The 22,999-nt window shown below is 47.8% G+C and overlaps 1 protein-coding gene across 1 annotated transcript in view; it reads right to left on the minus strand.

Annotated features, from left to right (window-relative positions):
• The window catches only part of LOC130481853 (adhesion G protein-coupled receptor B1-like), a 110,583-nt gene extending 99,597 nt beyond the window's left edge, over nucleotides 1-10,986 (minus strand). Inside the window, exon 1 of the mRNA XM_056854637.1 lies at nucleotides 10,242-10,986. Coding sequence (XP_056710615.1) covers nucleotides 10,242-10,986 — 745 coding nt within the window. The remainder of the gene's footprint in view (nucleotides 1-10,241) is intronic.
• Between the last annotated feature and the right edge of the window lie 12,013 nt (nucleotides 10,987-22,999).

Below are 22,999 nucleotides of genomic sequence, written 5' to 3' on the forward strand. Positions count from 1 at the left end.
ACCCATTAGAAACAGTTCTGGACGGCATGCCTTGAGGCCCCGTGCTATCTTTACATTACGAATGAAAGAATGTTTATTCTGAGAAGGCTGGGGAGGGTAGAATAAGATGATAAAGTCCCTTCAGGCTGCAACACTTCACAAAGAGCGTCAATACTGGCAGTTTCGGCTTTGCTTTGAAAATCTGCCTACCATGGGTCAAAGACTTGGCAAGAGAGCTTGGGTTGGATACCACCACCTTGTTAGTTTCCAGCTTCTAAATAGCCAGAGCCCTGTGGATTATTTTAATGACAGCAAACTGCCCCCCTTGGCCTCTCTCTCTCTCTCTCTCTCTCTCTTCAATGGTAAGAACATAAAAGCATAAGAAAGGTCCTGCAGGATCAGACCCAGGCCCATCAAGTCCAGCAGTCTGATCACACAGTGGCCAACCAGGTGCCTCCAGGAAGCCCCCAAACAAGATGACTGCAGCAGCATTGTCCCGCCTGTGTTCCACAGCACCTAATATAATAGGCATGCTCCCCTGATCCTGGAGAGAATAGGTATGCATCATGACTAGCATCCATTTTGACTAGTAGCCATGAATAGTCCTCTCCTCCATGAACATGTCCACTTCCTCCCTTCAAGCCCTCCAAGTTGGCAGCCATCACCACATCCTGGGGCAGGGAGTTCCACAATTTAACTATGCACTGTGTGAAGAAAGACTTCCGTTTATCAGTTTTGAATCTCTCACCCTCCAGCTTCAGCCGATGACTCCGTGTTCTAGTATTATGAGAGAGGGAGATGAGCTTCTCCCTGTCCACCCTCTCCAAACCATGCATAATTTGATAGACCTCTATCATGTCTCCCCTTAGCCGCCTTCTTTCCAAGCTAAACAGCCCTGAGCGTTTTACCTGTTCCTCATAGGGCAGTTGCTCTAGCCCCCTGGTTGCTCTTTTCTGCCATTACTGGCATTCATTGAAATGTCTGTTTCTTGAAGCTGAGTTCTTGGTTTTGAGTGGTGATCTTGAGGAGTGAGAAAGCAGCAAAGAAATTGGAAAAAACAATTTTCTAGAGAAGGAGCAGGTTTACTCCAGTTAGCCAGTGGCAGAAGAAAAGCAGTTTCTGAACTGAAGGCAAACCTTCTAACTCATCTGCCCCTCTCTGGGGGGCGGCCGAGGGACGCCACACCTTCCCAGGTTTTCCAGGCTCTTTGGTCTCCCGCACTTGTCTTCTTCCCCTTAACACTGAAGTTCAGCCCCCTATTTATCCAATAGAAGCAGCAGCAGCAGCAGAAGAAGAAGAGTTGGTTTTTATATGCTGAATTTCTCTGCCACTTAAGGGAGACTCAAGCCGGCTTTCAATCACCTTCCCTTCCCCTCCCCACAACAGACACCCTGTGAGGTAGGTGGGGCTGAGAGAGCTCTTAATAGAACTGTAACTTGCCCAAGGTCAGTCAGTAATTTATTAATATGGCACATGGCCAGTCACACACAAAAGAATAAAATCATCAACAGTTGGCTAAAATCCCATTGAAACTTGCCCAAGGTCACCCAGCTGGCTTCATGTGGAGGAGTGGGGAAACAAATCCAGTTCACCAGATTAGCCTCCGCCGCTCATGTGGAAGGGTGGGGAATCAAACTCAGTTCTCCAGATCAGAGTCCACCGCTCCAAACCAGCGCTCTTAGCCACTACATCACACTTGTCCTTAAACACTACACCACACGATGGGTAGCTGTGCTAGTCTGTCTGTAGCAGTAGAAAAAAGCAAGAGTCCAAACTTTCTGGCAGGGTGTGAGCTTTCGTGAGCCACAGCTCACTTCTTCAGGTCGCTGTGGCTCACAAAAGCTCATACCCCGCCAGAAATTTTGGAGAGCCAGCGTGGTGTAATGGTTTAAGAGCAGTGGACTCTATTGTGGAGGTCTCGGTTTGATTCCCCACTCCTCCAGACCGCCTGTTGCATATGTATTTGCAGATCCTCAGAACTTGAGGACCTTCCCCCATTACATGTTGTATTGTCCCCTGTACCGTGAACCCAGATCTAAATTTCTTGCCCTATTTTTATCTAATATTAGCTGTTTTAGTGATCAGGAGAAGCTTTCTTTTCTTCTGTCTGATATTGACTCTGTTCTTACTTAACAGTATGTCTCTTTTTGCCCTGGTGGCCAGGAAAATTCGAACCAGGACTTTAATTAAACCGGATAATTCTGTATCTGATTTAACTTTATTTTTGTACTTGATTTTAACTGTTTCCTTGCTGAACCTGATTTGACTTTTTGTCTACTTGATTGTAACAGCCTTTGGCTATATGCAATAAATCTGTACCTGTACCACTGAAGTTCCCTCATGACTCGTTCTACTCCATCTTTCTGTCTTCATTCCCCACCGTGTCCCATTAAAACATAAGAACATAAGAAAAGCCATTCTGGATCAGACCAAGGCCCATCAATAGAAATTCATTCAGCTGGAGAAAATGGCAGCTTCCGTCATTGGACTCTATGGCATTGAAGTCCCTCCCCTACCCAAACCCTGCCCTCCTCACGTTGTGCCCCCAAAACTTCCCAATGGTAGTGAAGAGGGACCTGGCAACTAGGCTTACCAGGTCCCTCCTGCCTTTGGCGGAAGGTTTTTAGGGTGGAGGTGAGGTGGGATTGCACGCGCACGGCCGCGCCGACGCAATTATGTCATTTCCAGTTTACAAACTGGCAGTTTGAGTGGGAAAGGACTCTTGTGATGCAGCACTTCCGGTTACCACTGCAGGCAGGCGCTCGTGCATGAATTGCCCGCCAACCCTCAGCTGGTCGGCGGGCAGCCAGGTGGATTGGCAGGGGTTTGCCCACCACCACCTGGCACTTGGCAACCCTACTGGCAACGCTACCTACCTGTCAGGGAGAAAGACGCATGCAGCTAGGGTTGCCGACCTCCAGGTAGTAGCTGGAGATCTCCTGCTATTACAACTGACCTCCAGCCGATAGGGATCAGTTCCCCTGAAGAAAATGGCCAATTTGGCAATTGTACTGTATGGCATTGAAGTCCCTCCCCAAACCTCGCCCTCCTCAGGCTCCGCCCCAAAAACCTCCCATCGGTGGCAAAGAGGGACCTGGCAACCTTACATGCAGCGAAAATTTAAAAGTGAGACCCCAGGTCTGAAAAGACCTTCCTAAAGCATACTTTAGTAACTCGAGGGGAAAAGTAACTTGCAAATAACTGCCCCCTCCTGTCTTTCCAATAAGTGTATGTCTCAAAGCTCCCCAAACGCAGCGGCAGATCCAGATCATGCCACTTTATTGTTACTAGGTAGCCGTCTGCCTTTCCCAAGCTGGTCAGTATTCATTTGTCTCGATCGGCCATGGGGGGCCCACAAAAACCATTTGGCTTAATTAAATGCTTCTCCGTGCAAAACTGCTAGTGCCCAACGTTGGATTCTGGAAGCCCAGCGATGGACGTGTAATGATGTCCTAGGGTATTTCTAAAGATGTCCCATCCTATTAGGGCCAAATTAGAAGGACATTAAGGTTTAGAAAGTTGATGAGCAGGATATGTAAATAGACCCGGACCATATCCTAACACTCAATTTGGCAAAGGCCAGCTAAAAATACAGACGTCCCTGTAGGTAGAGATGAGTGTGCACCATGCTGATTCATCGATCAGAGCGCTGTGTGCTTGGGAAGCAGCAGAGAACACCTGACATCTACTCTCCCCAAGAGACGAGGCAGGATTTTCCATAACGCAATATTGTTCAGACAAGTAACATATCACTGAAAGGCCGAAAGGATCCAAAGGGTCTCGCATGAGGAAGGTTTCAGGCAGGGAGCTGTGTTGGTCTGTCGAAAAGGAGGACGAAGAAGAAGAGGAGGAGGAGGAACAGGGAGAACAAGAAGAAAAGGAGGAAGAGGAACAACAAGAAGAAGAGGAACAACAAGAAGAAGAGGAACCACAAGAATAAGAGGAACAACGAGAAGAGGAACAAGAAGCAAAGGAGGAAGAGGAACAAAAAGAAGAAGAGGAAGAGGAACAACAAGAAGAGGAACAACAACAAGAAGAGGAACGAGAGGAAGAGGAGGAGGAGGAGTTTTTTATGCTGATTTTCTCTACCTTTTGAGGAGAATCAAGCCGGCTTACAATCGCCTTCCCTTCCTCTCCCCACAACAGGCACCTTGTGAGGTAGGAGAGGCTGAGAGAGTTTGGAGAGAACTGTGACAAGCCCAAGGTCACTCAGCAGGCTTCATGTGGAGGAGTGGGGAAACCAACCTGGTTCACCAGATTAGCGTCCGCCCCTCATGTGTAGGAGTGAGGAAACAAACACAGTTCTCCGGATTAGAGTCCGTCACTCTAATAACCACTACACCACACTGGGTCAGTTCAAGTCTGGTAACACCTTACTGGATTGTCTATACATGGGCGGCCAAAGCTAGTCTGATCTCGTCAGATCTCAAAAGGTGAGCAGATGCAGCCCTGGTTGGTACTTGGATGGGAGACCACCAAGGAAGTCCAGGGTTCATTTATTTAAAACACGTGTTAGCCGCCTTTCCCCCTTACAGAACTCAAAGTGGTTTGCAGTATCAATAAAACATCATAAAAATGCAATAAAACAACCATCATAAAACTAATAGCAGTTGCAGATGGAAAACTCCCATTGGGACTGCCAACAAAAAAAGTTAAATCAATCCAAATGCAGTCCTAAATCAAACTGTCTTCAAATGCCTCCTGAAGATTGAAAGGGAAAGGGTTTGGCATCCCTCCCTAGGAAGGTTGTTCAATCATTGTGGGGCTGCCACCGAAAAGGCCCTCTTTTGTGTCCCACCAAATGAGCATCTTAATTGGCAGAACAGTCAGGAAGACCTCTTCCTGCCATCTTAATTCCAGGGCAGGAGTATACGAGAGAAGATGGTCATAGAATCATAGAATCCCAGAGATGGAAGGGAGCACCAGGGTCATCTAGTCCAACCCCCTGCACAATGCAGGAAATTCACAACTATATCGCCCCCACATCCCCAGTGACCCAAACTCCATGCCCAGAAGATGGCCAAGATGCCCTCCCTCTCATCAGCTGCTTAAGGTCATAGAAATCAGCATTGCTGACAGATGGCCATCTAGCCTCTTCTTAAAAACCTCCAGAGAAGGAGAGCCCACCACCTCCCGAGGAAGGTCCTGTTCCACTGAGGAACCACTCTCACTGTTAGAAAGTTCTTCCTAATGTCTAGACGGAAACTCTTTTGATTTAATTTCAACCTGTTGGTTCTGGTCCGAACTTCTGGGGCAACAGAAAACAACTCGGCACCCTCCTCTATATGACAGCCCTTCAAGTACTTGAAGATGGTTATCATAGCTTATATCTATGCCTGTGCATAACAGCTTATATCTATAGATATCTTATATCTATGTCTATACATAACAGCTAGTATAATCGGCATAATAACTCGAGGTGCCTGAAATATGGAACTAACATTATTGCAATGGCCCGGCCCTCTGACTTGACCCTAAGGCTTCAGCTCCACCTATGCATGCACCTATTCCAAAAATATGTTGATTTCATGCACATCCCATGGCCACTTCGTCCTGCGATGCCGCAAAACACCTGGGGGGAACCGTCTCCATCACCCGAGTCAGAGAGGGTGTTAAATAACGCTGAACTTGGAAAGAACGCTGCCTAAACGGAACAGTCGAGCTATTTGCCGGGGCGCCGCTCATTAAATTACACATAAAAGTCCCCTCACAGCAATAACGGGAGTAGTTGCCTGTAAAACTCCTTAGCGCAACTGGATGTAAATTCTACCTTTCGTCTCCCTGGCACACCAATGGCACATTCAGGAGGTAATTGCTGATATTTCCACATTGTGATCATGTCCATAAGCTATCGAGCACAGAATGGAAAGGATGGCGCGAATTTCTCTGCCTCCTCGCCACGCCTGCAGCTTTTCCTTAGCGGAGACCTTGTAATCGAGAGAAATATGGGTCTGCAGATTCAGTGCTGGAGTGACGGCCCTGGTCGGAAATGCTCTTGAATGCACTGATACTGAATCAGGCCCTTGGTCCATCAAGGCCAGTCTTAGAATCATAGAATCATGGAGTTGGAAGGGACCACCAGTGCCATTTAGTCCAACCCCCTGCACAATGCAGGAAATTCACAACTACCTCCCCTCCACACCTCCAGTGACCCCTGCTCCATGCTCAGAAGAAGGCAACACAAACCCACCCGGATCCCTGGCCAATCTGGCCTGGAGGAAACTTGCTTCCTGGCCCCAAAGTGGCGATTGGCACTACCCTGGGCATGCAAGAAAGGGCCACGAGAGCCAAACACTGATGCAACCCTTCCAGCCCGACCTCTCATGATCTGACTCAGTTTACAAGTCTTGTCTACTCAGATGGCAGATGCTCTCCAGGGTCTCAGGCAGAGGTCTTGCACATAATCTATTGCCTGGTCCTTTCAACTGGAGAAGCTGGGGATTGAACCTGGGACCTTCTGCATGCCAAGCAGAAGCTCTTCCACTGACCCATGGTCCCCTTCCCAAGGAATGGTTCTTTATTTACATATTTCAGAAATATGCATGGAGGGCGGGAAGGGATACGCCAGTGTGGAGTAGTGGCGATAAAGTCAAACTAGGATCTGGGAGACCCGGGTTCGAATCCCCTCTCTGCCATGGAAGCTTACAGGAGACATTAGGCTAGTCACCTGCTCTTAGCCTAACGTACCTCACAGGGTTGTTGTGAGGATAAAATGGAGGAGAGAAGAATGATGTGTGCCACTTTGGGTCCCCATTGGGAGAAAACGTAGAGTATAAATGAAGTAAATAAATAATAAATATAGCTGAAGACGGGGAGGCAGATAAAAAGGAAGTTGGTTGGGTGGGTGCAAAGGGGAAAAGGAAACAGGGAAATATTGTCAAAGGCTTTCACGGTCAGAGTTCATTGGTTCTTGTAGGTTATCTGGGCTGTGTGACCGTGGTCTTGGTATTTTCTTTCCTGACGTTTCGCCAGCAGCTGTGGCAGGCATCTTCAGAGGAGTAACACTGAAGAACAGCGTCTCTCTTCAGTATCCTTCAGTGTTACTCCTCTGAAGATGCCTGCCACAGCTGCTGGCGAAATGTCAGGAAAGAAAATACCAAGACCACGGTCACACAGCCCGGATAACCTACAAGAACCAAGAAACAGGGAAAGGTTAACAGGAAGGAAAGAGGGAGTCATGTTTTTAAGGAGTCTCAAACTGCCTTACAATCACCGTCTCTTCCTCTTCCCACAACAGACACCTTGTGAGGTAGGTGGGGCTGAGAGATTTCAGAAAGAACTGGGACTAGCCCAAGGTCACCCAGCTGGCTTCATGTGGAGGAGTGGGGAAACCAACACAGTTCACCAGATTAGCGTCCATTGTTCATGGGGAGGAGTGGGGAATCGAACCCGGTTCTTCAGATTAGAGTCCCATGTTCCTAAGCACTACTCCAAACTGACTATGAGGAGCTACCAGGAAAGGAAACCAGTAGTCAGCTGAGAATACTTAGCACAAAGTACAAAATTGGGATCTCTAGAATACCATGTAGGATTCTGTATTTTACTTGACTTTCACAGGAACTGGAGGGGCCCCCATCTTCCACAATATCGAGGAAAGGGGCAGAGGGTGAATAGAGATTTCTCCCCCCACCCCCAGAAGCTCTGAGATGGGCATGCAGGATATACGAGAGCCGTTCTGGCATCTGGCAAAGCCAAGCGGCCTTGGCTTCCATCCCTTCTTCTGTGCGCGCACCAAGTTTACAGAATGGCTTGTTTTGCCGGCACTCCGAGGAGATCTCTCGCTTCCCACCATCTGTTCGCAGTGGCAGGAGCCAAGGACAGGTTGGGGGTGTGTGTGGGCAGAAGGGTCACATGCAACCCCCCCCCCCAAAAAAGTGGCCTTCTCAGGCATTCCCAAACAGGCATCTCACTTGGCCCAAATGGCAGGAGGGGGATGGAGGGGAAGCCTGGAGGAGATCTTGTTGATTCAGCTCTGACACAGCAAACAGGGCTTCCGGCCAAAATCGGCACCGTTTATCTCCCAGCTATTGACTGCTTGTGATGGACTTGCAAATACCATCAAAGGCGTTTTTGTTCGGAGCCGGAGGGCAGAAACGGTCGCAAAGAAGCCCTCCGATGCTGTAGGGGAGGAGCACAAATAGTGCAATTCGCCACTCCGCCTACTAGTGTCTTCCTTACGTGGTAGAGAAAGTCGGCAGATAAAAACGAACTCTTCTTCTTTTATGCAAATATGCATTTAGAAGAGGAAGAAGAAGAGTTGGTTTTTATCTGCCGACTTTCTCTACCACTTAAGGAAGAATCAAACCGGCTTACAATCGCCTTCCCTTCCCCTCTCCACAACAGACACCCTGTGAGGAAGGTAGGGCTGAGAAAGCTCTAAGACAGCTGTGACTTGCCCAAGGTCACCCAGCTGGCTTCATGTGGAGGAGTGGAGAATCAAACCCAGCATCCGCCGCTCCAAACCACTGCTCTTAACCACTACACCACGTTCGCTCCTGGAGTGCTAGGGGCTGTATATATGGTGGTGGAAAGTGCTGTCAAATCCAATAATGCAAAGACAACACTGACTCATAAGCCATTAATGTAGAGCGATGGTTTGGAGCAGTGGAGTCTGGTTTGATTCTTCCTTAAGTGGGAGAGAAAGTCGGCATATAAAAACCGACTCTTCTTCTGCTTCAGAGCTTTGCTTTGATAATGCTTGCATTCCCCCCCTCCTCCTTCTTCTAGAAGACAGCTTCATGTGTTGAAGAAGGGCTATCACTCAGTGGTAGAGCACCTTGGCATGCAGAAAGTCCCAGGTTCAATCCCCAGCATCTCCAGTTAAACGGACTAGGCAAGTAGGTGATGCGAAAGACCTCTGCCTGAGACCCTGGAGAGCCGTTGCCAGTCTGGGTAGACAATACTGACTTTGATGGACCAATGGTCTGATTCAGGGGAAGGCAGCTTCAAGTGTGTTCATGTGTGGATGGGAAGGACTTCCACTTGAGACCCTGGAGAGCTGCTGCCAGTCTGAGTAGATGATGGTGACCATGATAGACCAAGGGTCTGAGTCAGTATAAGGCAGCCTCATGTGTGTTGGGGAGAGGCTGTGGCTCAGTGGTAGAGCATCTGCTTGGCATGCAGAAGGTCCCAGGTTCAATCCCCGGCATCTTCAGTTAAAGGGACCAGGCAAGTAGGTGATGTGAATAGACCTCAGCCTGAGACCCCAGAGAGCCGCTGCCTGTCTGAGTAGACGATACTGACCTTGATGGACCAAAGGTCTGATTTAGTATAAGGCAGCTCCATGTCTTCATGTGATATGTGCGGGCTGATCCTGTTGCTCTAAGCCAAGTCTTTGCAGCACGCCTGCATGGATGGCCCTGGCAGGATTCCCACTTTCAGCAGCTGAAGCTACTGCCCTATCAGCACAACCCCGCACTGCTTTAGCAGGCGAATCTGACATCATCGCAGAATGGAGAAAATCCAAAAAGCATCCCAACAGATAATGGTCAAGCAAGCAGCTCTCCAAACTACTGCAAATCTCCAAAATAAGTGGCACATTTAGTAAAAAGAAGGGGGAAATACCCTCAGCATCTTTCCATTCTACATGCTTCCAATCAAAACCTCGGGAGGTGGTGAGCTCTCCTTCCCTGGAGGTTTTTAAGCAGAGGCTAGATGGCCATCTGTAAGCAATGCTGATTCTGTGACCTTAGGCAGATCGTGAGAGGGAGGGCACCTTGGCCATCTTTTGGGCATGGAATAGGGGTCACTGGGTGTGTGTGGTGGGGAGGTAGTTCAGAATTTCCTGCATTGTGCATGGGGTTGGACTAGATGACCCTGGTGGTCCCTTCCAACTCTATGATTCTATGATTCTATGAAAACATCCTCAAGTGTCACACCAAGAAACAACCAAAACCAACCCAACCCAAGAAACACACACTCACACACAAAACCCCACAGATATCCAGGACAATCACCCAGTTCTGAACCAGAATCCTGTGGCTGAGGCCGCTTACGTTGCTAACGATTTCAGTCAAAATCACAAAACAGAGATTGAGTCCACAGCAAAGAGGGGTTTGGGATGTTTCCATAAACAAGACTTTATGTGTCTTTTGTATCTTTTCCGATCACGATGATGCTTTCCTCTACTGTTCGTTGCAAGAGGTTCTTATTTATTTATTTAAAACATTTGCTAGCTGCCTTTCTACCTTGCAGAACTCAAAAGGTGGCTCAACAGCACCAGGGTCAAACCTTTTTGTGGTAACAATCTTATGGACACTTACCCAAGAAATCCAGCCCACCGCTCTCCTTCGGGCTGCTCACACAGTTCTCCAAGTAAATCCCATCCTTAAAGCAGTCCTTCTTCTTGGCCAAGCCCAGGATCTCACCGGGCTGATCCAGCGCCTCCCCGCTGGCGCATGAGCAGGGCGTCTGCATGATGCCACAAGGGTGGAAGCTGCTGCTGGTGGCCAGGCAGGTATCCAGCCATTTGCACAACATCTGGCAGGCAGCTTTGCTGGGGTTCCGGTTGCCGACCACCAGGTATTCCACCGAGAAATCCCTGTCTTGTGCCTTGGCCAGTTTCCAGCGGACGTGCCCGCCTTCCGCCGCCGCAGCCGTCTGCTTCATCTGGAGGAACTGCTTGTTGGACTGGAGGAAGGCATAGCGGGTGGAGCTGTCGCAAAGGTTCAGGACGTCGTCGAAACTCTCCATCCCCAGGTAGGTCCGCGTGGACTCCAAGAACGAGTCGAACTGGTAGGTGCGGACTTGCTGGCGGTCGCAGGCACCCGCAGGCTTCAGGACCTTCATGTACAAGGTGTACCTCCGGGGATCCGGGTTCTGGATAATCCAAGAGCAGCGGGAAGCGTTCGACGGGAAGACGGCCAACGAGGAGAAATACCCAAAGAATTTGCCCTGGACCAGGGTGGTGCACGAAGATTGTCCCAGGTCGAGGGCCACCCCTGTCCACGCAAAGAGAAGTGGCACGAGAGACAGCAAGTTCAAGGAAAATCCAGTACTCCTCCTCATCCTAGGTCCCTGGTCCTTTGGAACTCACAGCGATTGCCAGGCAGAGAGCCGATCTCGGACATAACAGGAAGAAGGGAGAGAGTTCTTGCTCCAGACGCCAGACGAGGTCAATCCAGCCTTCCCATCTCTTGAGGTGGGCACCTCCTAGTGGCTTGGGCAGGTAACACCTGGGGAAGAGAAAGAGCAGTTGGGTTAATTCCAGGATGTATGGAAGTTGCGAAGCAATCATAAGAAGAAAAAGAGTGGGTTCTTATACCCCTCTTTTCTCTACCTTTAAGGAGTCCAAAAGAGGCTTACAGTTGCCTTCCCTCCCCCTCCCACAACAGACAGTTTGTGGGGTAGGTGGGGCTGAGAGAATTAGGAGAGAGAACTGTGACTAGCCTAAGGTCACCCAGTTGGCTTCATGTGGAGGAGTGGGGAATCGAACCCGGTTCTCCAGATTAGAGTCCACCGCTCATGTGGACGAGTGGGGAATCGAACCCGGTTCTCCAGATTAGAGTCCACCATTCCTAGCCACTACACCACGCTACTTCTCGAGCAAGAATCGGGCAGTTACCGACGTCGCCTCGAGGCCATCTGGAAGCTCTGGCAGACAGATCAAGGGCACATCTGTTTGTGGCAATGCGCTCCCCCCCTCTCCCCGCGCCACAAAGCACAGGCGACGCAAGCAACCCTCTTCAACTTGGGATATATTTTGCAGCCAGTTGTGAGCCAAGTGTATTTTTCCCTCCACCCCCACTCTGCAGAAGCCTGGCACAGATTTCGTCTTCAGCCTTGCATGCAAATCACCAGCAAAATCGGTCAGCACCTTCCTCTGCTGGCTCCCCACCCATTACATACATTGTCTCAGACACGCTCATGTGCAAAGCCTGTCAGGGCCTTGGTCCTTCATATCTGCAGGACTGAGTTCTACATCTGGGTACGAGAGATGAGGGACATGCGTACTGGTTGGGGATATACTTCTGGGCAGCAGTGTGTGGGCCTGGAGATCTCCTGGGATTGCAACTGATCTCCAGGCAACAAAGATCAGTTCCCTTGGAGAAAAGGGCCGCTTTGGAAAGTGGACCATTTTGCATTCTACCACTTTGGAAAGGGCACATTTTTGCACTGTACCCCACTGGAGTCCCTCCCGCAAACCCGCCCTCCCCAGACTCCACCCCCCCCCAAATCTCCAGAAATGTCCCAATCTGGAGCAGGGGACCCTAGGTAAACAGGACTGTACTGTAATGAAAGTGTCAGAGGGATGCATTGGTAAAGAGAAATGACTGCAGCGTCCAGTACTGTATTACTGCCCATCACTGTTAAGTCTGCTCCAGACTAGGTCGCTTCCAAATCCCTGAATGTATCATGTTCGAAAGGTCACACTTTGTTTTAGCTCTGTTGGAGATTTATGTTTGTTTTCTGATTTCTGCAATCCAAACCCTGCTGAGCTGTTCATTGGATATATATACCTCCAGGTAGTGGCAGAAGATCTCCAGGTGACAGCTGGAGATCTCCTGCTATTACAACTGATCTCCAGCTGATAAAGATCCGCTCACCTGGAGAAAATGGCCACTCTGGCAATTGGACTCTATGGCATTGAAGTCCCTCCCCTCCCCAAACCCCACCCTGCTCAGGCTCCCCCCAAAAAAACCTCCCGCTGGTGGTGAAGAGGGACCTGGCAACCTGGCAATCCTAATTGGATGTCCTATCTTTTTGATTGCAAAAGCAGAGAGGGTATGGGAGACTACTTCAAAAGCCTGTGTTGGAGGAGGAGGAGGAGGAAGAAGAAGAGGAAGAAGAAGAAGAAGAAGAAGAAGAAGAAGAAGAAGAAGAAGAAGAAGAGGAAGAAGAAGAAGAGGAAGAAGAAGAAGAAGAGTTGGTTTTTATATGCTGACTTTCTCTACCACTTAAGGGAGAATCAAACCGGCTTACTATCACCTTCCCATCCCCTCCCCACAACAGACACTCTGTGAGGTAGGTGTAGGAGTGAGGAAACAAACCCAGTTCACCAGATTAGCCTCTGTCGCTCATGTGGAGGAGTGGAGAATCAAACCCGGTTCTCCAGATCAGAGTCCACCACTCCAAACCACAGCTCTTAACCACTATGCCACGCTGTAGCTATGCTATTATTAACCTTTCCTCACCAAGTTTGCAATCTAGCCGAGAGTTCAAGCACTTTTCAATGGTCAGTGAACTTTGTTTGCTTGAAGTTGCTTTCATCTTGGACAGTTAACTGAAGTAGTTACAGAAAAGTTAGATTAATTGCTTTTTAATACCGGTTGAGATTGGACTTCTTATCTTGCTATATCAGATGTAACCCATAGGCACCGGCTGATTGGCTTATTTTCACTTGATGTTGATTATCTCATATTTAGTTATGAACCAATCAGTCAGTTATCTAGATAATAATCACAAGATTATACTAATAACAAGATAAGACTGATCTTTTTTCTATAAATATGCTCTGCCGTGACAAGCAAATCAGATTCATCTGGATGGAAGCCTCAGAAGGAGACTAAGGTCGTTTATGCATGGGTACTTCCACTCACGTTCACCCCCGGTCTGTCTCAGTTGTTCCCTGGAGTTATGCATGAGTTTTCCATCCATTAGAGATGACCTAGTGCCCAGCCTTCACAATGTCCAGGTATTCTGTTAACCTGACTCTTCCATCTTCCCTGAGCAAAGCCCGGGTGAAATCCCCATGCAGAAAGCAAGGTGTGAGGCAGGCAAGCTGAGTTTCGCTCACAGCCAATTACAAAGCAGCATGTCCAGAGGCAGGGATTCAAATATTTCCTCCTTCCTCTGAGCTCTTTCTGAGCAGAAGAAAATCTTTTTAAAACTGAGGCTTGGATTTCTCCCCTCCACCCCCTTTCAGATTGCTCCTTTTTAAAATGTTGTTGCTCTTAAAATGCATTTTTATGCAGCAATTGGGTTTGGGGGGGGGGTTTCTCTCACAGTAAGCACTACAAGTAAGCCAATCACAAAGCAGCATTTAAAGGGGCGGGACTTGATTTGAGCTTGGAGACTGTTAGTGCAGAGATTCCAGGCAGGAAAGTGTGGGTCCAGCAAGCAACGAACCTCAGGTAAAACTCCATGCATGAAGTGAGATTTCTGGGTGTGTAATTTTTTGATAATCCCTAAAAGCAGTGAAACAAAAAGGTGAGACCTGGTTTTCTCTCTAAACTATTACTCGCTATAATATGATTAAGCATCTCTAAGACCTTTGATAATATTAGCATTAATCTTTACATTTTTTTAAAAAAATTGCTTGTCCTTTTTTCCTGCCTTGCTAAATAAAGAGAACAATTTCTTTTCTCAATAAAAGATAAAAAGTCTCTACAGGTTTTCTGACTGGTTGGCTAGTTAAAGTTCGAAGAACTGAACCACCCCTCCCCTTACTCTTTTGTATTATTACAATTGAAGGTTGATTATCATCCTTTAATAGACAAATCCTGGAGATCTCTGCCCCTAAATGGTTTACAGAAGCAAAGCCTTTGGAAAGAGACACTGTCCTTCAGTGTTACTCCTCTGAAGATGCCTGCCACAGCTGCTGGTGAAACGTCAGGAAAGAAAATACCAAGACCACGGTTACACAGCCCGGATAACCTACAAGAACCTTTGGAAAGTATTTAGTGCAGGTCCTCTAATTGGAGGGAATCTCTTGTTATATGTTGACTTTCTTGGATTCCACGGGAGAAAGGTGGACTATGTGTAGAAAATAGGTGCTTTCAAGTATCCCTGCCAGGAAGTAGAATTGGAAAGCCAGTGCGGTACAGCGCCTAAGGCAGAGGTCCCAAACCGGTTGGACCCTACGAGCACCTTTGGAATTCTGACACAGCATGGTGGGTGCAACCACAAATTGGCTGCCACAAAGGAGGTGTCACTGAGGAGGTGTCACAACTTACTGTCAGTCATAGAATCATAGAGTTGGAAGGTACCACCAGGGTCATCTAGTCCAACCCCCTGCACAATGCAGGAAATTCACTACTACCTCCCCCACACACACCCACTGACCCCCTACTCCATGCCCAGAAGATGGCCAAGATGCCCTCTTTCTCATCCTCTACTTAAGGTCATAGAATCAGCATTGCTGACAGATGGCCATCTAGCCTCTGCTTAAAAAACCTCCAGGGAAGGAGAGCTCACCACCTCCCAAGGAAATCACACAGTGAAGATCTTTGGCACTGCTGCCAAAGCAATGTTTTTAAAAATCTGCACAGCCCATCAGATTTCCAACGGCTCATCAGAAACCTTGCTGGGCTAAAGCCTCCCCTCCCCAGCCCACCCATTTCCTAAAAATACTTAGAATGTGTCAGAAAAAGTGTTGGCGGGCACCATAGTACCCATAGGCACCGCACTGGGGACCCCTGGCCTAGATCATTTTACCATAGACCCAGGATTCAAAAAAATTGTGGCTGAGCAGGGTTTTTAATCTAAGGACAATCATTCTTTCTTGGCCAAAATGATTTCAAGAGGTTTTTTTGTAAGGATAAACAAGGAGTGTGGAATAACGTCATAAGAACATAAGAAAAGCCCTGCTGGAGCAGACCCAGGCCCCTCAAGTCCAGCATCTGTTCACACAGTGGCCAACCAGGTGCCTCTTGGAAGCCCCCAAACAAGACGACTGCAGCAGCACCATCCTGCCTCTGTTCCAAAGCATCTAACGTAACAGGCATGCTCCTCTGATGGTGGAGAGAATAGGTATGCATCATGACTAGTATTCATTTTGACCAGTAGGCACGAATAGATAAACATAGTATAAGAAATCAGACAGCATAAATAGTTATATGAAAATGTAAAATGCTTTTGAATATATTTGACCAACAAGAATGCTTGTTTATTGTAGTACGAAAATGTAAAATGTTTCTGAATATATTAGACCAATAAGAATGCTCGTCTATTGCAGACGGATTGCTCTTACCCCTCCCTTTTTCCCTTTTCTGTACCCTATATCTATAATAAATGAAAAAATCTTTTTTTAAATAACGAGTAGTATTCATTTTGACCAGTAGCCATGAATAGCCCTATTCTCCATGTACGTGTCCACTCTCCTCTTAAAGCCTTAAAGTTCTTCCTCTTTGACAACTTAAGGACATAAGAAAGGTCCTGCTGGATGAGACCATGACCCATCAAGTCCAGCAGTCTGTTCACACAGTGGCCAACCAGGGGCCTCCAGGAAGCCCCCAAACAAGCCGGCTGCAGCAGCACTATCCTGCCTGTGTTCCACAGCACCTCATACAATAGGGATGCTCCTCTGATCCTGGAGAGAATAGTAATAACTAAATGGAGTTGGGACAAAGCTCATTGCCTGCTTGTACTTAAAGCAACCAGTCAAAAGGATCTCCGTTCACAGGCCTGCAGAATTTCCCCCACTAAGTAGAGTCAAGCACATTGCACAAGACAGAAGCAAGGATCTGAATCAACAGAAGGATGTTTCACGTGTCACCGCCAGAATGAGCCTTTGGGGCCCATCAATACACCCATAAAGAAGAAGAAGAAGACTTGGTTTTTGTATGCCGGCTTTCTCTTAAGGAAGACTCAAACCTGCTTACAGTCACCTTCCCTTCCCTTCCCCTCCCCACAACAGACACCCTGTGAGGTAGGTGGGGCTGAGAGAGCTGTAAGAGAGCTGTGACTTGCCCAAGGTCACCCAGGTGGCTTCGTGTGTAGGAGTGGGGAAACAAATCCAGTTCACCAGATCAGAGTCCACCACTCCAAACCACCGCTCTTAACCACTACCCCACACTGGCTCCCTACACCACTCTGGCAAGGAGAGAAAAAAGCACACCACTATCTACCAACACCACCACAGCCTTTCCTAGTGGGTAATTTCTCCTTTGTAAGTACACTATGCCCTTTGAGAGCGAAGAGAATGGTCTAAATGAATTAGAAATCAATCACACGTTATAGCTGTCCTAGCTAATGCAGCCTGCCAGTTCTGGATCTTGAATAGGGTTGCCAGCCTCCAGGTACTAGCTGGAGATCCCCAGCTATTACAACTGATCTCCAGCTGATAGAGATCAGATCACCTGGAGAAAATGGCCACTTTGGCAATTGGACTCTATGGCACTGAAGTCCCTCCCCAAGCCCCACCCTCCTCAGGCTCTGCCCCAAAAACCTCCCGCAGGTGGCAAAGAGGGACCTGGCAACCCTAATCTTGAAGCCGTAAGCGGCGCCTGGATTTGACCTTATTTCCCCTCCCACACACCTTGCCGTTTCTCCGCCGTACACATCTTAAAAGCCAGCAAACTTTAACTAAACAACCAAGCTAATAGGATGCTGGGTTCCGGCTGTTAGGCCTCAGGATTGATTTCCCCTAAACGTTGGTCCCATCTGGAAGGTTTCACACAAGAAATGGAAACATATTCCCCCCCCCCTTTCTCCCACCGATCTCCACTACGGTGGGAAATTTTAAGAGGAGGACTTAAAAGAAAATAATAGCAATAAAGAACACGCTTGAAAAATAGAAGGCCCCTAATGCACAAACACCTGGATCTCCAGCAGAGTTGGCCATAAACTCGGCAGAGCATTAGCGGAAGAGCAGAAGCCAGGTGGCGAATGATGTATCCAAGGAATCAAACTCACCACCGCGAGACATTCGTACAGTAAATGCCGACAGAAGGGGAACCAGGCTAAGTGGGGGCTTGCTGCATTTTGGGGGGCTAGGCGAAAGAGATCATACTAGGCTTTCCTGGCTGTTAGCCATAATAGCAAAATGAAGCCTCCACATACAGAAGAAGGATGTCTCTGAATATATAATGCTGAGGGCAGACAGAAGGGCTTGCCTTCATGTCTTGATAGTAGTAGAAGAAGAAGAGTTGGTTTTTACAACCTGATTTTCTCTATCTTAAGGAGTCTCAAACCAACTTACAATCTCCTCCCCACAACAGACACCTTGTGAGGTAGGTGGGGCTGAGAGAGTTCAGAGAGAACTGTGACTAGCCCAAGGTCACCCAGCAGTCTTCATGTGGAGGAGTGGGGAAACAAACCCGGTTCTCCAGAGTAGAGTCTGCCACTCATATGGAAGAGTGGGGAATCAAACCCGGTTCTCCATATTAGAGTCCGCTGCTCTTAACTACTACACCACGCTGGCTCTCTAGATTCTGGCCACCGCAGGAAACAAGATGTTAGAGAAGATGGACCAACCTAGCAAGGATTGCGTTCTCACCTGCACAACCTCTCCAAATTAGGGTGAAGATGGGGAGGGAGCTTCAAGAACATCTAATCAAGGGTTCCAGCACTTATTTTAACTAGAACCATGCATTGGGGTCCATGTCAGTGTCAGTTTGGATGGGGTACGCGCACATCACGGTCACTGGTGAGTTGGGAGCTGCAATACCACGCTTTGGCCACCTGCTGCAATGGCAGCAGAGACCAACCAGAAGCTTCTTTAAGCAAGCTTATATGACGGTATAGAGAGAGGCATTTTCCTCTCTAGGCTCTCCTTGGCTGACACCTAATTCCTCCAGGTTTACATTTTTCCTATATAGTTCCCACTACTGTCCTACTAAACGCTTACATGCTCACCAAGTCCTCCCCCAAAAAAGGTAACGAGAAGAGGGGATATGATAACCATCTTCAAGTACTTGAAGGGCTGTCATATAGAGGAGGGTGCCGAGCTGTTTTCTGTTGCTCCAGAAGGTCAGACCAGAACCAACGGGTTGAAATTAAATCAAAAGAGTTTCCATGTAGACATTAGGAAGAACTTTCTAACAGTTCGAACGGTTCCTCAGTGGAACAGGCTTCCTCGGGAGGTGGTAAGCTCTCCTTCCCTGGAGGTTTTTAGCAGAGGCTAGGGGGCCATCTGTCAGCAATGCTGATTTTATGACCTTAGGCAGATCATGAGAGGGAGGGCATGTTGGCCATCTTCTGGCATGGAGTAGGGGTCACTGGGGGTGTGGGGGGAGGTGGTTGTGAAATTCCTGCATTGTGCAGGGGGTTGGACTAGCTGACCCTGGTGGTCCCTTCCAACTCTATGATTCTAAGTTAAGCATTGTCTTGACAAAAGCCGAAATATGCTGGATGAAAAAGCACCTTGTAAGACTTCGAGTCCCTCGCAAATTAAAAATAAGCTCAATGCGGTTTGCAATCAAGCTGCCGGATCAAGGAGGACCCAAGACATCAAGTTCTCTTCAAGGACAAGAAGCAAGATAAAATATTAACTACCAGTTAGTAAATGTTAAAATTCAAGCTCAGTAAAAACCAGTTGGGGGGGAGGGGGAGTAGACTTAAATGGAATCTTAAAACACCACTCTTCTTAAAGAAAACTGGCTGAACCCATGCCCATATAAAGACAGAGCTGTTGAAAATGATCTGTATGCTCACCCTGACATCTGCAAAAAATCCCCCCAAATTCCATATATACCCGAAAATTAATTTCAGCTCCATAAAATACTAAAGAGCAATACGAAAGGCAATATTGCCCATGTTATCCAGGGATAAAAACATCTGCTTAGCCACAGAGCCACCGTGGATGCTCTAGAATACCCCACTGTCTTCTTTCCTCAGTTTCCCCTAGTGAGGCAGTGACAGGAATGACTTTTTTCTCCCAAGGTTGAGTGTATTTCATGTAAAACTGCCCATGCATTTGCAGTTCCAATTGTCTCCAGCAGAGGGCAGTAGTTACATACATCCAGTGCACACCCAAACATTAGCTATCCATGCGCTGCTTCAAACACTATGAGTTCTGCATATGCAAAGGGCATAGTATAAACACTGCATGTAGATCACAATGCGCAAGAGTCACACATATGGCTCACTTCACTGGGTGTACGTGCTGGGGAGGGGCTGTGGCTCAGTGGTAGAGCTATTCTTGGCATGCAGAAGGCCTCAGGTTCAATCCCCGGCATCTCCAGTCAAAAAGACTAGGCAAGTAGGTGATGTGAAAGACCTTCGCCTGAGACCCTGGCGAGCCGTTGCCGGTCTGAGTAGAGAATACTGACTCTGATGGACCAAGGGTCTGATTCAGTAGAAGGCAGCTTCATGTGTTTATGTGTTTGTGTTATTGGCTGCATGGGGTGGAGCGCGACCAATTTGTAGGGATATTGCAAGACAATGTGTCCAAACATCACATTTATAGGAAAACTGTGACATGCCATCACTGTGATGCTCAATATGAGAATGGACTCAAGCATTTAGGTCCTCAAGTACCATGATTTTTAGGGATACCAACCTCCAGGGGGACCTGGGTTTCCCCCAGAATTACAGCTCATCCCATAAGAACATAAGAAAAGCCCTGCTGGATCAGACCAAGGTCCATCAAAGTCCAGCAGTCTGCTCACACAGTGGCCAACCAGGTGCCTCCAGGAAGCCCACAAACAAGACGACAGCAACAGCACCATTCTGCCTGTGTTTCACAGCACCTAATATATTCAGCATGCTACTCTGATCCTGGGGAGAACAGGTCTGCATCATGACTAGTATCCATTTTTACTAGTAGCCATGAATACCCCTCTCTTCCATGAATATGTCCACTCCCCTCTTCAAGCCTTCCATGTTGGCAGCCATCACCACATCCTGGGGCAGGGAATCCCACAATTTAACTATGTGTTGTGTAAAGAAATATTTCCTTTTATCAGTTTTGAATCTCTCACTCTGCAGCTTTAGCAGATGACCCGGCATTCTAGTATTATGAAAGAGGGAGAAAAGCTTCTCCCTGTCAACTCTCTCCAAACCATGCATAATTTTATAGACCTCTATCATGTCTCCACTTAACCTCCTTCTTTCCAGACAACAGAGATCAGTTTCCCTGGAAAAAATGAATGCTTTGGCGAGTGGACTCTACTGCATTGTACCCCACAGAGGTCCCTGACCTCCCCAGGCTCGGGCCCAAAATCTCGAGGAGTTTTCCAGCCTGGATCGGGGAATGCTAATTGACATACCAATAAAAAACAATTCAGCTCCTCCCACTCAGGGCCAAACTAGATGGGATGTTATAGGTTTGGAAGGGGGGATCAACACATTATTTTAACCACCTCTAGCTCATACTGCTTTATAATAGTAAACACAGAGGCAATCCCAGCCAATCAGAGGATAACACTGAAACACCATGTAGCCAATCATCTGTGACAATGCAGTGGTCACTGAGGGCTAGTGAGGGCAACTTAAACCAAGCAAGAAAAAATATTGGGTTTTAATACTTCTATCCCAATTTGTGGCTCAGAGCAGCTTCTATCCTAATTAAAACAACACCATGGGTCATTTAAAACCAAGTAACCCCACCCCAGTGCCCAGAAGCTCACCATTAAGGGGAGACATGATAGAGGTCTATAAAATTATGCATGGTATGGAGAGAGTGGACAGGGAGAGGTTTTTCTCCCTCTCCCATAATACTAGAACACGCGGTCATCTGCTAAAGCTGGAGAGCAAGAGATTCAAAACAGATAAAAGGAAGTATTTTTTCACACAACGCATAGTTAAATTGTGGAACTCCCTGCCCCAGGATGTGGTGGTGGCTGCTAACTGGTAAGGCTTTAAGAGGGGAGTGGACATGTTCATGGAGGAGAGGGCTATCCATGGCTCCTAGTCAAAATGAATACTAGACTAGTCATGATGCAAAGCTATCCTCTCCAGTATCAGAGGAGCATGCCTGTTATATTAGGTGCTGTGGAACACAGGCAGGATGCTGCAGGCATCTTGTTTGTGGGCTTCCTAGAGGCACCTGGTTGGCCACGGTGTGAGCAGACTGCTGGACTTGATGGGCCTTGGTCTGATCCAGCAGGGCCTTTCTTATGTTCTTATTAAATGTCCTAGCATCTAAAATGGGTTTCTACACTCTCCGGCGCCCCCCTCATTTCCATGGGAAGTCTGTTCCATACAATGGGGAGTCACTTCCAAAAAGGAACGGCCTTTTCTGGATGCCAAGAAGAAGAGTTGGTTTTTATATGCTGACTTTCTCTACCACTTAAGGGAGAATCAAACTGGCTTACATTCACCTTCCCTTCCCCTCCCCACAACAGACACCCTGTGAGGTAGGTGGGGCTGAGAGAGCTGTGAATAGCCCAAGGTCACCCAGCTGGCTTCATGTGTAGGAGTGGGAAACAAATCCAGTTCACCTGAATAGCCTCCGCCGCTCATGTGGAGGAGTGGGGAATCAAACCGGGTTCTCGAGATCAGACTCCACCGCTCCAAACCACCGCTCTTAACCACTACACCACGCTGATAAGCTTCAGCAGGAGGGGACAAGCAGAAGGAGGCAGCCAGAGACCCATAACTGGCACTCACAGGGTGTGGAGAATATGTGGCTAGAGATGATTGTTCAGCAAAGAATGCTACAAAAACTCTTCTGTTTTGGAGTCTCTTCTATGGCATCAGTGAAAACCTTCATGATGAAGAGTAAATAGTTTGGGCTCACCCATCTTCTCACCCTCCCCCCATCCCGGCTCATGAACACATATGAACACATGCAGCTGCCTTATACTGAATCAGTCCCTTGGTCCATCAAAGTCAGTATTGTCTACTCAGACCGGCAGCAGCAATCCAGGGTCTCAGACAGAGGTCCTTCACATCACCTGCTTGCCTGGTCCCTTTAACTGGAGATCCCGGGGATTGAACCTGGGGCCTTCTGCATGCCAAGCAGATGCTCTACCACTGAGCCATGGCCCCTCTCCTTTTGGCAATTCTGCTCAAGAACCGGGCTTCTGAAACATCATCATTGAATTGCTGAGTTGCATTATTGACAGAGAACCTCAGCATGTCTTAGAAGTGTGGCTGTTTCAGTGAGGGGAAAAGATACATGTCCTCTGCTCAAATCAAGCTGATAACAATGTGGGTTGTACCTCTGCATCATGAGTTCCTTCTCTGCAACACCCCTCCCACCTTCAGACTGGGATAGAAGTGCTCAGAGATCTCCATTCCTACTCATATCTGACAAAGGGAGCTTTGACTCTTGAATGCTCATACCCCCTCCCCCCAAAAAAAATCTTGCTGGTCTCCAAGATGCTTCTGGACTCAATTCTTGCTGTTCTACTGCCGACCAACATGGCTACCCTCTGAAACTAATGTCCTTTTTGGAAAATGCGGGAGGGGAATC

Source organism: Euleptes europaea, chromosome 8 (genome assembly GCF_029931775.1).
Source record: "Euleptes europaea isolate rEulEur1 chromosome 8, rEulEur1.hap1, whole genome shotgun sequence".
NCBI classification, from domain to species: Eukaryota; Metazoa; Chordata; class Lepidosauria; order Squamata; family Sphaerodactylidae; genus Euleptes; species Euleptes europaea.